This window comes from Dictyostelium purpureum, assembly GCF_000190715.1.
Source record: "Dictyostelium purpureum unplaced genomic scaffold DICPUscaffold_34, whole genome shotgun sequence".
Taxonomy (NCBI): domain Eukaryota; phylum Evosea; class Eumycetozoa; order Dictyosteliales; family Dictyosteliaceae; genus Dictyostelium; species Dictyostelium purpureum.
This window is the reverse complement of record NW_003519371.1, coordinates 1-13464: the sequence shown is the minus strand read 5'-3', so window position 1 is coordinate 13464 and position 13464 is coordinate 1. Positions and strand designations below refer to the sequence as shown.

The window sequence follows — 13464 nt, the reverse complement described above, 5'->3', positions numbered from 1 at the left end:
TTAATAAATAATATATTTATTATGTATTTATATATTTAGTCAAACTTGGGTTTGACTTTTTTTTTTTTTTTTTTTTTTTTTTTTTTTTCACGATCCAATTTTTATTATAATAATCATTTTTTTTTTTCATTTTCATTTGGATTTTTTATTTCTTTTTTTTTTCTCACCCAATTTTATTTTTTAATTTTTTGAATCGTATAAATATTTTCGCTTATATAAAATATTAGTATCAATAATAATTTAGAGTAAAAATGGATTTTAATAAAAATAATATTTATAATTTAGATAAAACTTCAATAGAATTGTGTGAATTTTCAAAGCCAAAAAATTTACAACCATATCAATTCAGAGAAATATACAAAGATAAATATATTGAAGATAATAACAAATATAAAAGTGTTTCCAGAAAATTTGAAGTACCAAAAGAGTATGGTGAATCAATTAATGTATTATTTTATTATCCAGATAATTTCGATCAAAATAGTAGCACCAAGTTACCAGTAATTATCTTTGTTCATGGTGGTGGATTTATTGTAGATGGACTAAAAAAACTTCCAAATGAACTATGCAATAGAACCAATTCAATAGTGGTATACCCAGAATATTCATTAGCACCAGAATCAAAATATCCCATTGGAGTTGAACAATGTTACCAGGTTCTAATAGATTTATCAAATAACAAATACAATTTAAATAATCTAGATTTAAATAATATTTCAGTATTTGGAGAATCATCAGGTGGTAATTTCGCATTGTCATTATGTTTGTTAGCAAAGAGCCGTGACCACCCCTCAATCATTAAAAAAGTGATAGCTATCTATCCAGTGGTCGATTACAATTTCGAAACCAAGTCCTACAAAGAATTTGATGGCTATTATTTATCAATAGATGCAATGAAAGACTGTTGGGCCTACTATCTTAGAAGTGAACAAGATTCAAATGAATATAGATGCTGTCCATCAAAAGCAACCAAAGATCAACTTAAGGATCTAGTTCCCCAAGCATTGTTTATAACTCCAGAGGTAGATGTATTAAGAGATGAAGGTGAGCAATTTGCAAAAAGTTTATCAGAGGCCAATAATGGAAAAAATGTTACATCATTAAGATTTAATGAGGTTATACATGGATTTCTTTCATTGGACCAATTGGACAGTTCAAGTCAATGTAGATTGGGCATGGATTTTATTGTAAATTTTCTCAATAATATTCCTTTAGAGAAACTTATTGAAGAATCATCAAATAAAAAATTAATAACAAGAATAGTTTAAACAATCAAATAAAACAATTTTTTATTTTTATCCTTTTATATTTTTATTTCTTTTTTTTTTCTTTTTTTTATATTTTTTAATTTTTTTTTTTAATTTATTTTTAATTTTTTTTTTAAATTAAAATCAAAATTTTTTTTTTTATTTTTTTTAAAAAAATCAATTTTTTTTCTTTTTTTTTTTTTAATTTTAATTTTTTAATAATACAATCATTTATATAAACAATGGCAACCCAAGCAACAACATTGACTGATGGCGAAGCTTTAAAACAATTTACAATTTTAGCTAAATCAGGTAAAGGAAGAGCATGTGTAGCTGTAATTGAACAAGCTTTAAATCACCCAAATGTATTTGTATTTGGTGAATTATTAGATATGCCAAATATTCAAGAAGTAAGCAATATTCAACTCAGACTTTTTCAAAATTATCATAAATGGGTCATTTTAATTAACCAGATATTTTTTTTTTTTAAATATAGTTAAAAAATACTGAATTCAAATCATATTACGATTTACTTCAAATTTTTGCTTTTGGATCATATAGCGATTATATAAGTATGTGTTTTTGAAGTCAAAAAATAATCCCTTTTTACTATTATTTGAAATTAATTTCATTTTATTATTAATTAACAGCTAGTAAAGATTCACTTCCACAATTAACACCTCAAATGACTACTAAACTTAGACAACTCACTATTGTATTTTTATCATCTTCTTCAAATGTAAATACTTTTAAAATATACAAAATCTCAAATATATAGTATTATAATAACACATCATATATATTAACATAATTGCTTTTCAATATAGGTTATTCCATATTCAATATTACAAAAATTTTTAGATATTTCAAATGTTAGAGAATTAGAGGATCTTATTATAGATTCAATTTACCAAAATATTATTAAAGGAAAATTAGATCAAAAGAATAAACATTTAGAAATTGAATATTCAATTGGTAGAGATGTTCAACCAGAACAATTAGACTCAATGATTAATATTTTAGATAATTGGTTGGTATTCTATTTCTTTTTTTTAATATTTTTTATCATTATTTACTAATATAATTTAATTTATTTCATAATGTATATAGGTCACAAAGTTCACAAGGCTTGTTAAATAATATTAATAAACTCGTTGAAGAATCTGAAAAAGTTCATGTTCTTTATCATAAAGAAAGAGAAGAATTTGAAAAGAAATTTGAAACTGCCAAAACACAATACAAACCAGAACCATCTGAACAATTATATTATGATTCAATGGAATATTCTGAAGGTATGGGTATGATGAAGAATAACAAAAGGTAAATTATCAAAACGCTATTATTAAAATTTCAATTAACCACTTTACTAATTTTTTTTTTTAATTATTTTAGTGCCAAAACCAAGAAAGATTATAATAAAAGACCATAAATAAATTTTTTTTTTTTTGCAAATATTAATTTATCCATTTTTTAAAATAAGCATTTAATAAACCACCGATATTATAAATACAATATTTATTATTATTTAATTTCTCAATTTTATTTTTATTAAAATATTCTGCGCGCAAATTTTTTTTTTTTTTTTTAAAATTTTTTTTTTTATTTATTTTTTTTGAAAATCGCAATTGTAATTTAATTAATTTATTTAAAACGATACAGATAATATATTATTAAATGGATAAAGGAATTAAAGAAATTATTAATAAACTTTGTTCAAAGAATGATGAAGATCAAGATGACATTATAAATATTTCGAGAGGTTATAGGCTTTTATTAAATTTTATGAAATCAAATATATTAGAGGTAATAATCATAGTTTTATTAAATATTTAAATAACTATAAATATATCTAATAATAACTAATTTTTTAAAAAAGGGCAAGGATTTAATAACTATATCAACATTAATAATTAAACATTTAAAGAAGGATAATAATGAAATTATAATTATAAAAGTTTTGGAATGTAGTAATTATTTAATAGATTTCCTTATAGATGTGGATAGTAATGAAAAAGAAAAAGAAGAAGAAGAAGAGAGTATTAAATCAATTGATATTTTAAACCAACTTATTCAGATTTTATTCTGCGATAGATTAATTGGGAACAATGACGGATATAGCGATGTTGAAGGCTTACAAAAAGAAATTTTAGATAACGTTCAAGGAGTTGTATCAAGTATAATAAATAGTTTTGGGTTTAGTTTGGTATTGGAGCATCTTACAAATTCTTTAAATAGTTCTAATGATCATCTACTCATCGAAAATTGTTTAAAAATTTTATGTAATTTAATTGAATCATCGACAATACAATCAACTCAATTATCCAGACCATTACAAAGATTAATAGTTTCACTTTTAAAATACCCACAATGTCAATTTTATCCCTCTCTCTATAAAGCAATTACATTAATAATCAATGAAATGGGTCATCAGTTTTTAAATGAAATCGATTACGATAATCAAGATTCTTCAATAAAAAAAATTATTTTAAAATTATTAGAGTATGATCAAGAAAAAAAGAAAAAACAAAATTTTACACAGGATCAAATGGATTGTTCAAATGATTCAAATATAAATAATAATAGTGATAATAGTAATAATAATAATGAAAATGAAGATTGGGAAAATTCAAGTTCAACAAGTATAAATAGTAATAATAATAATAATAAAGTTATTGCAAATAAAAATAATATTAAATCATATAAAACCTTAAATAATAAAAATTCAGAAGAAGAAGATGTATTTTCAAAATTAGCTAAAAGAAAACCTTTAGGAATTCAATTACTTTGCGAAGTAAGTTTAAAATAATTAATATTTATAATTAGTTTTATATTATAAATAACTATTAATACTAAACCTATTACTTTATTGTAAACTATAGAATTTAAATGAATCAGAGTTGGAATATAGAATGAATGAAATTATTGAAGCTTTAGATAACAGCGAAACAGAATGGAATATAAAATTAAATAATGTTCTTAAATTACAATCACTTATTAAATCTGGTGCATGTAAACTTTCAAATTTTACACAACTTTTAAATAAAATCAAAGATTTATTAATTGCACAAGTTTTAGATAAAAGATCAATTTTAATGAAGGAAGCTTGCTTAACTGTATCAGCCATCGCCGAAGCTTTAGAGCATCAGTTTGAACCATTTGTTGATAGGTTTTTTAATGCCTTGGTAAAGTGTATTATTTCAACAATAAAAGTAAGTAAATGATTATTATTAATATTATTTTTATTATTGTTTTATTAACTTTTATTTTAATATATTAGGTTGTATCAGAAACATCCGATAATTGTATAAAGTGTATTATATCATCAATTAAATCTTGTAAAATTATACCTAGACTTTATGATCTTTTAGAAAAAGATAAGAGTACAACGGTTAGATCAAAATCGGCAGAGTATCTTTTAATATTGCTTCGAGATTCTCCTTTGAATCAGTTAGAAAGATTTTTAGACTATATAGAGAAATCAATTCGTATTGGTATCGTTGATGCTCATCCTACTGCAAGATCAACATCTAGACAATTGTTTTTCCAATACTCTATTAATTGGCCATCAAAATCTAATCAATTATTTAAAAGTTTAGATCCAAATTCACAAAAACAAATTCAAAAAGAACAGCAGCAACACCAACCATCAATAAAAATAAATAATAACAAGGCAACTACAATATCTACAAAGAAAGGAACATCAACCACCACACCAAATTTATCAAAAACATCACCATCTTTAAAACCTTCATTATCACCATCAACATCAAGCCATCCAACTTTTCAACTTGGTAAACCTACAGTTATAAAAAAATCATCACTTCCATCATCATTAAAGATAAAAGAAAATTCACCAAAACCTCCATTAATAATACATTCAACAACAACTACGAAGCCAACACTACCAGTATTTAGTTTAACACCAACACCATTGTTAAATCCAACTATAATTAAAAAAAAACCATCCATCAGTCCTTTAAAAAATAATATAAGTACTGAAAAGAAAAGATCAATAACAAGTGTTTTTACAGAGGCATCAACATCAACCACTACATCGACTACAGCATCTATACTATCAAGAAAGAAACAAATGTTAACTCATCCAACTTCACCATCATATAGTAAAGTTTTAAATAGGGAAAGATATATTAAAGACAGCGATAACGATGACGACGACTTTGTTTTAGAAAATAATAATCTTTTGAAAAATAGTCTTTTAGGTTCACCAAAAAAAATAAAATTGGATAAAGATGATAAAAATTTAAATTCTTTAGGTTCACCAAAGAGAACAATAACATCATCACCTAAAAAATTTAAAACAACTACCATATCACCCAAAAAAACTATAACAACATCATCATCATCATTAACAACAAATAATATTTTTAATCCAATTAAACTTATAACTACAAAACCTCCTGTTCCTAAAACTACATCAAAACCGTTTTCATCGTTAACAAAAAAAAATGGTGCACCACTTAAAAACTATGTCAAAGATATAATGACATATCAACAGGGGAAATCACAACAGCAACAATCAAAAGAATTAAAACTAACCGATCTTTATAACTAATTACACAAATCTCCATCAAATTATGATTTTATTTATTTATAATTTAAATAAAGAAATAAAGAAAAAAAAAAGAAAACAAGAAAATAAAATTATCATTATTATTATTTTATTTTTAAAACTGTAAATTAAAAAAGTTAAATTAATTCTTTTTTATTATCTCTTTTATTTATTTATTTATTTATTTATTTGTTTATTTGTTTATTTTAGAATGGTTATAAATGAATCAGGGTGCGCTATTTCAAATAGAATTTTTTCAACAGCTTCTACACCAACTGATAAAATACAACAAATTTCATCATAGTTTTTAGTGCCATTTAATAAATGCTTTTTATGAGATAGTGGTAAACCATCTAAAGTTGATAGATTTGTAATTAAGGGATATCTTTGCTTTCTTCTTAGGAATTCGTTGATTATACCAAACATAATAAAAGCTCTTTCGTCAATTCCCAATGATGTTAATGAATTTTCTAAACAATATTCCCTAAAAGTTATATCGATGCTAAGTGATGAATACAATGAGAAAATTAATTCGAATGAACATGGTGTTGCACCTGGAATCGTTATATATTTTTGACATTCTCTTTGCATATCTAAATTGCTTGCTAGTTTTCTGATAGTTGGTGTTGGGTTGTAAATATTAGAGTATTGAAATATATCCACCATTTTAACAATACTATAATAAACTAAATGTTGAATACAACTACTAACTAAACTAATATCGATCTCTGTTAATTTAGAAATTCTACCAACATAATTTATACCATCTATAAAAGGTAATATCTTTTAAAAGATAAAAAGAGTGTTAATAATGGGATTAATAATAAAAAATTAACTAACAACTTACTTGTAATAAAGTTAAATCCCATTCAGATTCATTCGATGTATCAATTTCTTCAATTAAAACTGGTACTTGATGTGGTAAAATTTCTGGAGGTTCGTCAGGTGTTGGTAATAGTTTAACATTGATTGTGTTTGCCTCGTCTACTATAAATGTTGATTCACCATATGTATTTAATTCTCTATATAATGTTTCTAAAATTACTGGTAAATCTGGTTGATCTTTATTTAATCCAATTTCTTTTGATTGATTAAATAAATATTCAGATTCTTTCTATTATTATTATTGTTGTTGTTGTTGTTGTTATTATTTATTATTAATACATAAAATTAATATAATTATATCTATAGTTTAATATGGTATAATATTGGTGTCTTACCTCTAATGTTCTTAAAATGATACCTAATTTTCTAACTATTTGATTATAATTTGTAGTTTCTGTATTTTTATCAAAAACAAAACATAAATTAAATAACAAAGCATTTCTATGATATTTAACATCTTGCACTAAAACTGGATATCCTAATATTTTATAATCAAATGCTGTCCTAAAAATAAAATAAATGAAATTCATAATTAGGTGATTGTCTATCTATAATTTGAAATATATAATAAAGATATTTACAATGTAATTACTTTTCCACATAGTTTTGGTTTGGGTATAATATATTCTGCAAAACCTTCGAAAACCTCATTGGAAATAAATCCTTCTGGGTATTGATGTAAAATTTTTGTACCATATATATTATGAAATTCACTATAAAAAATGCATTTTATAACCTCTGAATCATCCATATTTTTATTATTTTAATTTTTATTTCGATTGTTAAAGTTTAATTAAACTAAATTTAAAAAATATATAAAAAAATTTAGAAAATGAAAAAAAAAATTAAAAAAAAAAAAAAAAAAAAAAAAAAAAAAAAATTTTATTTTTTTATTTTTTTTAAAAATAAATCATTATTTATTTAAAGCTTTATTTATATTGTAATTAAAATTTATTATTACTCAAAAATTGGAATGGTTTAAAGATGGATAATATGTTTATCCAGTGCATTAAAATATGTACTCAAGTATCATAAATGATTGTTGTGTCAATGACATTGTCTAAAAGATGAAAATTATGAATTCAACTAAAAAAAACTATTCAAAGTAGTCCATCAATACAATTAGAATTGAAATATATTATAGCTTTAAAAAGATTTCCAACAACAAAAACTGGTAAAAAAATTAAAAGTATTAATTTAATATTTTAATTTTATAAAAAAAGAAAAAAATTAGCCAATGGCGAAATAATTTATGAATATAATAAATTTAAAATAAATAATAATATTAAATAATAATATTAAATAATAATAAATATTTATAAATCTATTAATAATATGTCACCTCCTTTAAAATTGTTTAAAGGGGTTTGTTTTTTTTAATTTTTTTAATTTTTTTAATTTTTTTTTTTTTAAATTGCAAAATAAAAAATTAATTTTTTAACCCCCAAGTTATAATATAAAATAATAATCATATAACAACTATAATGATTGAAAATAATAATAATAATAATAATAATAATAAAGAATTTACTTTAAGTCAGCCATTTGACTTTTATAAAGATACAGAATATGGTAATCATGATAATATATCATTCTGGGGTGATGTTGCAAAAGAATATATTCATTGGTAAATATTTATAAAAAAAACAAAAGTTATTTATTAAATATAATATTAATAAATTTATTAATAATATAGGGATAAACCATTTAGTAAAATATTTTATCAAGACGAAAATGAAAAATCGGAATGGTTTAAAGATGGTCTCTTTAATATTTGTTATAATGCACTTGATAAACATATTAAAAATGGTAGAGGTGACCAAGTTGCTTTTGTTTATGAAATTCCATTAGAAAGCAAATCATATCAAATAACATATAGAGAACTATTTGAAAAAGTATGTAGATTATCAAGATCATTAAAGAATCTAGGTGTCAAAAAAGGAGATGTAGTAATGATTTATATGCATAACTGTTTTGAAGCTATCATATCAATGTTGGCATGTTCTCGTATTGGTGCAATTCATAATTTTTTATTTGGATGCTTTTTATCAAATTATTTAGTAGAAACCATAAATAGATGTAAACCAGTTTGTATCATTGTATCAAATTATGGATATATTTTTGAAGATATTGTTTATTTTTATCAATCACTAGAAGAAGCATTACCAAACGTAACAGAGAAACCAAACAATATCATACTTTTCAAAAGAAATGATATTGTACTTTCTGAACAAAACAAAAAGGAATCAAATGTTCTAGATTGGGAAGAGTTAATAAAAAATGAAATCGAACCATTGTTAGAGTATGAATTGGTAGAATCAAAACATCCTCATTATATTTTGTTTTCAAGTGGTACAACTAATAAACCAAAAGCAATTGTAAGAGACTCTGGTGGAAGCTGTATTGGTTCGATCTATTCAACTAGAAATAATTTTGGGTTAAAACAAGGTGATACATTTTTTTCAAAGTCTTCTATTGGTTGGATTAGTGGGCATTCTACTTTAACTTACGGTTGTTTATTTACTGGTGTAACCTCTATATTTTTAGAGGGTTCTTTTAGGGACTCTATAAATGAATTTTGGAATATTATTGGTAAATATCAAATTAATAATATTACAATAATACCTTTCCTAGTTAGATATTTAATAAAATATGATCCAAATGGGGAAATTGCATCAAAATACAATATAGAAAGTTTAAAGAAAATTACCGTTTGTGCAGAAAAGGTCCACACCTCTATTATAGATTATCTATTTAAAATTGTAAAAAGAGATATTATTTGTAACGAATATGGTCAAACTGAAACTGGTGGAACTATAATTGGCAATCCTTCACTTCAACTACCCTATGTCAAAGATTCAATTGGTAAACCAACTCCAGGTTATATTATTAAAATCGTTTCAAAGAGTAAAGAAAATCCTAGTCAAACAATAGAAAATAAACCAAATGAAATTGGAGAAATTGCTATTAAACTTCCACTACCACCATTCATATCAAATCGATTATTTGATGATGATCAAGACCAATCTCAATTTAAACAAATCTATACAAATGAATATCCAGGTTATTTTAGAACAAAAGATATTGGTTACTGTGATGAAGATGGTTACTTTTATTATTCATCTAGAGCTGATGATGCAATATCAGTTGGTGGCTATATTTTAAATTGTGCTGTTATTGAAAACGAAATTTTTAAACACCCAAATGTCATTGACTGTTCTGTTATAGGAATCAAAGAAGAGCTATACAATCAAGTTCCTTTAGGTTTTTTAGTACTCAAGGAAAATATTGATCTCAATAATTATCAAAATTTAAAAAATGAAATCAATCAAACTATAACAAATAATCTTTCTTTTGGCGCAATTTTATCAGATATCATAGTTGTCAAACAACTACCAAAAACTAAATCAGGAAAAACATTAAAACAATTGTTAACATTAATTTTTGATGGTAATTAATTTCTAAAAATTTAACTTTAAAAAAAAAAAATTTATTAATTTTCATTCTATTTTATTTTATAGGAAATACAAATATTTCAATTCCATCATCTTTAGAAAATAAAAATGTCATAAGTGAGTTATTAGAAGAATATAGAAATTTTAAAAAAATTTGAATATTCAAAATTTTCAAATCTTCACTTTTAAAAAAAAAAAAATTTTGAATATTATTTTAAAAATATTTATTTTTTAAATATTTATTTAATATTAAATAAAAAAATATATTTTATATTAATTTTTTTTATTACAAACAAAAATTTTCCAATATAATTAAAGAAAAAAATATGTCTCAGAAAAGTTATTGAGATTAGTGGATTTTTTTTTTTTTATTTTTTTTTTTTTTTTTTTAAAAAAGCTTACTTAATAATATAATAAATATTATTAGTGTAAGCGACAGTGTTTATTTATATTAAAATATAAGAAGAAGTAGGGGTTGGGGTAAGGTTGGAATAACCTATCTAGTTTAAGAAGTAGTGAGGGTTGGGGTATGGTTGAATCAACCTATCTGGTTTAAGAAGTTTTTTTTTTCTTAGATTTTTGTTCGATAGCAGGTGATTTCGGACTACCTGATTGGTACGTAGTGGATTTGATTGGTGTGGATATTTGGCTAACATTTCGAGTACGGTTACTTTTTGTAGTGGTATTCGTATTTGTTATGGCGGTTTCATTTTTGGAATTTTGTGAAGTTAATCTTGTAAAGATGTTGTTTAGTGCGTTAACCCTGGATGTTCTTAAGGGTTTGTTGGTTGATGATTTATTGTCATCTTGAGGTGATTGGTTTTTTAATTGTTTGTTTGTTTCATCATTAGATATTTCATCATTATCTATTGTGTTAGTTGGATTGTTAGATTCGTTATCAGAAATAGTTTCTTTGTGATCATCATCTTGATCATTAGAGTCGGCACAATCATTTTTGAGTATGGTAATGAGGTTCTCAAATTCTTTATCAGTGTAGATCCCCGACGAGTCTTCATTGATCATTTGATTCATTATGGTAGTGATGGTATCAATTTCTTTATCAGTGGCGGACCCCGAAAAATGTTCATTGATTAATTGATTCATTTTGGTAATGTTGTTATCAACTTCTTTATCAGTGGAGACCCTGGACATATCTTCATTGATTAATTGATTGATTTTGTTGTTAGGATGATTTTTTGATTTTGTTGCAGACTTAATCTTAATACGATAGTATGGTGATTGGAGTAGCTTTGATTTGATTGGGTTATTTTTGCTTTCGATGAGGTGGAAAAAGGAGGTATTGTTTTTGTTGACTTTGATGTGAGAAAGGAAGAAGTCAATTTTTAGGTTAAGTTGTTCTTTTAACACTTTTTCAATGTCTTGATTGGATGAGTTGATATTTCCAATTACCATATGGTAATCGTCGCAGTGTGTGATGAACTTGTTCATCTTGTTGGTGGTATCTCTTTCATTAAGGAGGTTATATAGGTTCTCTTTTGAGAGAGAGATAAAGAGAGTTTTCTTTTTCTTTTTGTCGAATGAGATCTTTTCTATATCTGTGTACTTGCTGAAATGAGTTATATGCTCATCTGATATTTGGTGGTTTGGGTAGTATAATCTTAGATTGATGTTGTTTCCATTTTTTTCATAAGTGGATAGTTTGTTTTCTCGATCAATAATATCTTTAACACTTTTTTGAATTATAGAGATGCTTGATAAGAGTATATCTTCAACGCTATTGAAATTATTATGGGAAAAATCCTTTTTTTCCATATCTTTCCAATCTTTGGATAAATCTAATATGATTGGTTTTATGTTTGAAGATGGTGGTGGGAAAAATGTTTGTGGTTGGATTGGCTTTTAAAAAGACAAATTGGTGAAGATTGGAGATTGCCGAGATAGAAGATTAAAGATCTTTAATGCGATCTAATTTCTTTTGATCTATGTTTTGTGGTGTATAATTACTATACGTTGATATAGCTTTTAAAAAGCTGTTGGACAGTGCTAAAATTATTTGATAAAACTTAATTTATAAAAAGATTTTATATGATGTTAACCTATTTAGTTTGAGATATAATTATAACTTTTTTTTTAAAAGTGAAGATAATTAGAAGCAAATGCTTTAAATTAATCAGTAAAATTTTATTTAATGTTTTTTTTTTTAAACATTACACACTGCATGGGATTCCCGGAGCGGCAACTCTGAAGATAAAATTTTTTCGATCTCTTGGAAGATATAATCTAAAATTTAGAAAAAAGATTGGCTGCTCTGAGAATCGAACTCAGGACCCCTTGTTTACAAGACAAGTATTATGCCACTAAACTAAGCAGCCATTGATGAAATTTTGTAATGAAGCTCTATACAGCTTACAAATAATTAAGTATATATATATGTAAAATAGGTATAACAAATAAATAACAAATAACAAATATTATATGTGTAATGAAATTGTAGTTTATTAAATAATATAGAATAAAAAAAACCTCTGAAGTTTTAGACTGAGAACTTGAGGTATTTATACTGAATGAGATTGGTTCTAGAAGCTAATTCTTAAGTTATTTGGAAACACTGGAATTGGTAGTTACTAAGCAGTAGTTAGTAAACAGCAGTTAGTGACTCTTAATTAGCCTAGGGTCATAGCGTTAATATAGCGATATCATAACAGTATATATATGGTCGGACGGGGGGGCAGTTATACTACAATTTTTTTATTTTCGGGTCTCCTTGTCAGACCTTTTTTTGAAAAAAAAATGTTTTTTTAGCTTTGAGTCATATAGGCCCAAATACCGATTTCCCAGCATTAAAAAAAAAGAAGTTCTCACAATGGATGGAACATTTGTTCATAATACTATTTGTAATTAGTTTTATCTACATGTTTAGAATTTGTTAAAGATGGAACAAATAAATTTATGGATTTAGTAGATTCTGCGAAGAACAAACCTGGCTCATGTTCTTATCAATTGTTTAATCAAAACTCAGAAGGAAACCAGTTGTCATGGATTAAAACTGTAATAAAAATTAGTTTAATTTTATTATAATATTTTCTATTAATTGCCAAAATATTATTATTTGTAATAAACTTTTATATTTATTTGTACAAATAATTTTTTTATTATTTTTATTTATTTTTTCAATAAATTATGACTAGATTTCAATTTTAGATGGGTCTAAACCTGGAATGATTTTAAAATTATCGAAACCCATTTGTTTGTTTTCTTTTTCATAGTGAGGAGATGTTTTTAGTAACTCTAAAAAGAAATCTATATATATAGATAAAACTGAAAAATACCATTGTATTGAACTATC

At 24.2% G+C, this 13464-nt stretch overlaps 6 protein-coding genes across 6 annotated transcripts; 4 read left to right on the top strand and 2 right to left on the bottom strand.

The window, feature by feature from the left end:
* Positions 1 to 251: 251 nt before the first annotated feature.
* DICPUDRAFT_28480 (uncharacterized protein) lies at positions 252 to 1268 on the top strand (the record flags this gene model as incomplete). The annotated part of the gene is made up of 1 exon (XM_003284876.1): positions 252 to 1268. One exon carries the CDS (start codon positions 252 to 254, stop codon positions 1266 to 1268), a length of 1017 nt encoding a protein of 338 aa, XP_003284924.1.
* A 221-nt stretch (positions 1269 to 1489) lies between these two features.
* DICPUDRAFT_148738 (uncharacterized protein) lies at positions 1490 to 2676 on the top strand (the record flags this gene model as incomplete). Its single annotated transcript, XM_003284875.1, has 6 exons — positions 1490 to 1657; positions 1744 to 1819; positions 1898 to 1986; positions 2075 to 2277; positions 2358 to 2567; positions 2640 to 2676. The coding sequence occupies 6 exons, from the start codon at positions 1490 to 1492 to the stop codon at positions 2674 to 2676; spliced, it is 783 nt and encodes a 260-aa protein (XP_003284923.1).
* Positions 2677 to 2921: 245 nt separating this feature from the next.
* On the top strand, positions 2922 to 5820 carry DICPUDRAFT_75856 (uncharacterized protein; the record flags this gene model as incomplete). The annotated part of the gene is made up of 4 exons (XM_003284874.1): positions 2922 to 3050; positions 3124 to 4038; positions 4127 to 4456; positions 4525 to 5820. The coding sequence occupies 4 exons, from the start codon at positions 2922 to 2924 to the stop codon at positions 5818 to 5820; spliced, it is 2670 nt and encodes an 889-aa protein (XP_003284922.1).
* A 198-nt stretch (positions 5821 to 6018) lies between these two features.
* DICPUDRAFT_148736 (uncharacterized protein) lies at positions 6019 to 7453 on the bottom strand (the record flags this gene model as incomplete). The annotated part of the gene is made up of 4 exons (XM_003284849.1): positions 6019 to 6600; positions 6665 to 6931; positions 7038 to 7206; positions 7284 to 7453. The coding sequence occupies 4 exons, from the start codon at positions 7451 to 7453 to the stop codon at positions 6019 to 6021; spliced, it is 1188 nt and encodes a 395-aa protein (XP_003284897.1).
* Positions 7454 to 8186: 733 nt separating this feature from the next.
* Positions 8187 to 10315, top strand: DICPUDRAFT_75854 (uncharacterized protein; the record flags this gene model as incomplete). The annotated part of the gene is made up of 3 exons (XM_003284873.1): positions 8187 to 8329; positions 8399 to 10152; positions 10224 to 10315. The coding sequence occupies 3 exons, from the start codon at positions 8187 to 8189 to the stop codon at positions 10313 to 10315; spliced, it is 1989 nt and encodes a 662-aa protein (XP_003284921.1).
* Positions 10316 to 10709: 394 nt separating this feature from the next.
* DICPUDRAFT_148734 (uncharacterized protein) lies at positions 10710 to 11570 on the bottom strand (the record flags this gene model as incomplete). The annotated part of the gene is made up of 1 exon (XM_003284848.1): positions 10710 to 11570. The coding sequence occupies one exon, from the start codon at positions 11568 to 11570 to the stop codon at positions 10710 to 10712; it is 861 nt and encodes a 286-aa protein (XP_003284896.1).
* Between the last annotated feature and the right edge of the window lie 1894 nt (positions 11571 to 13464).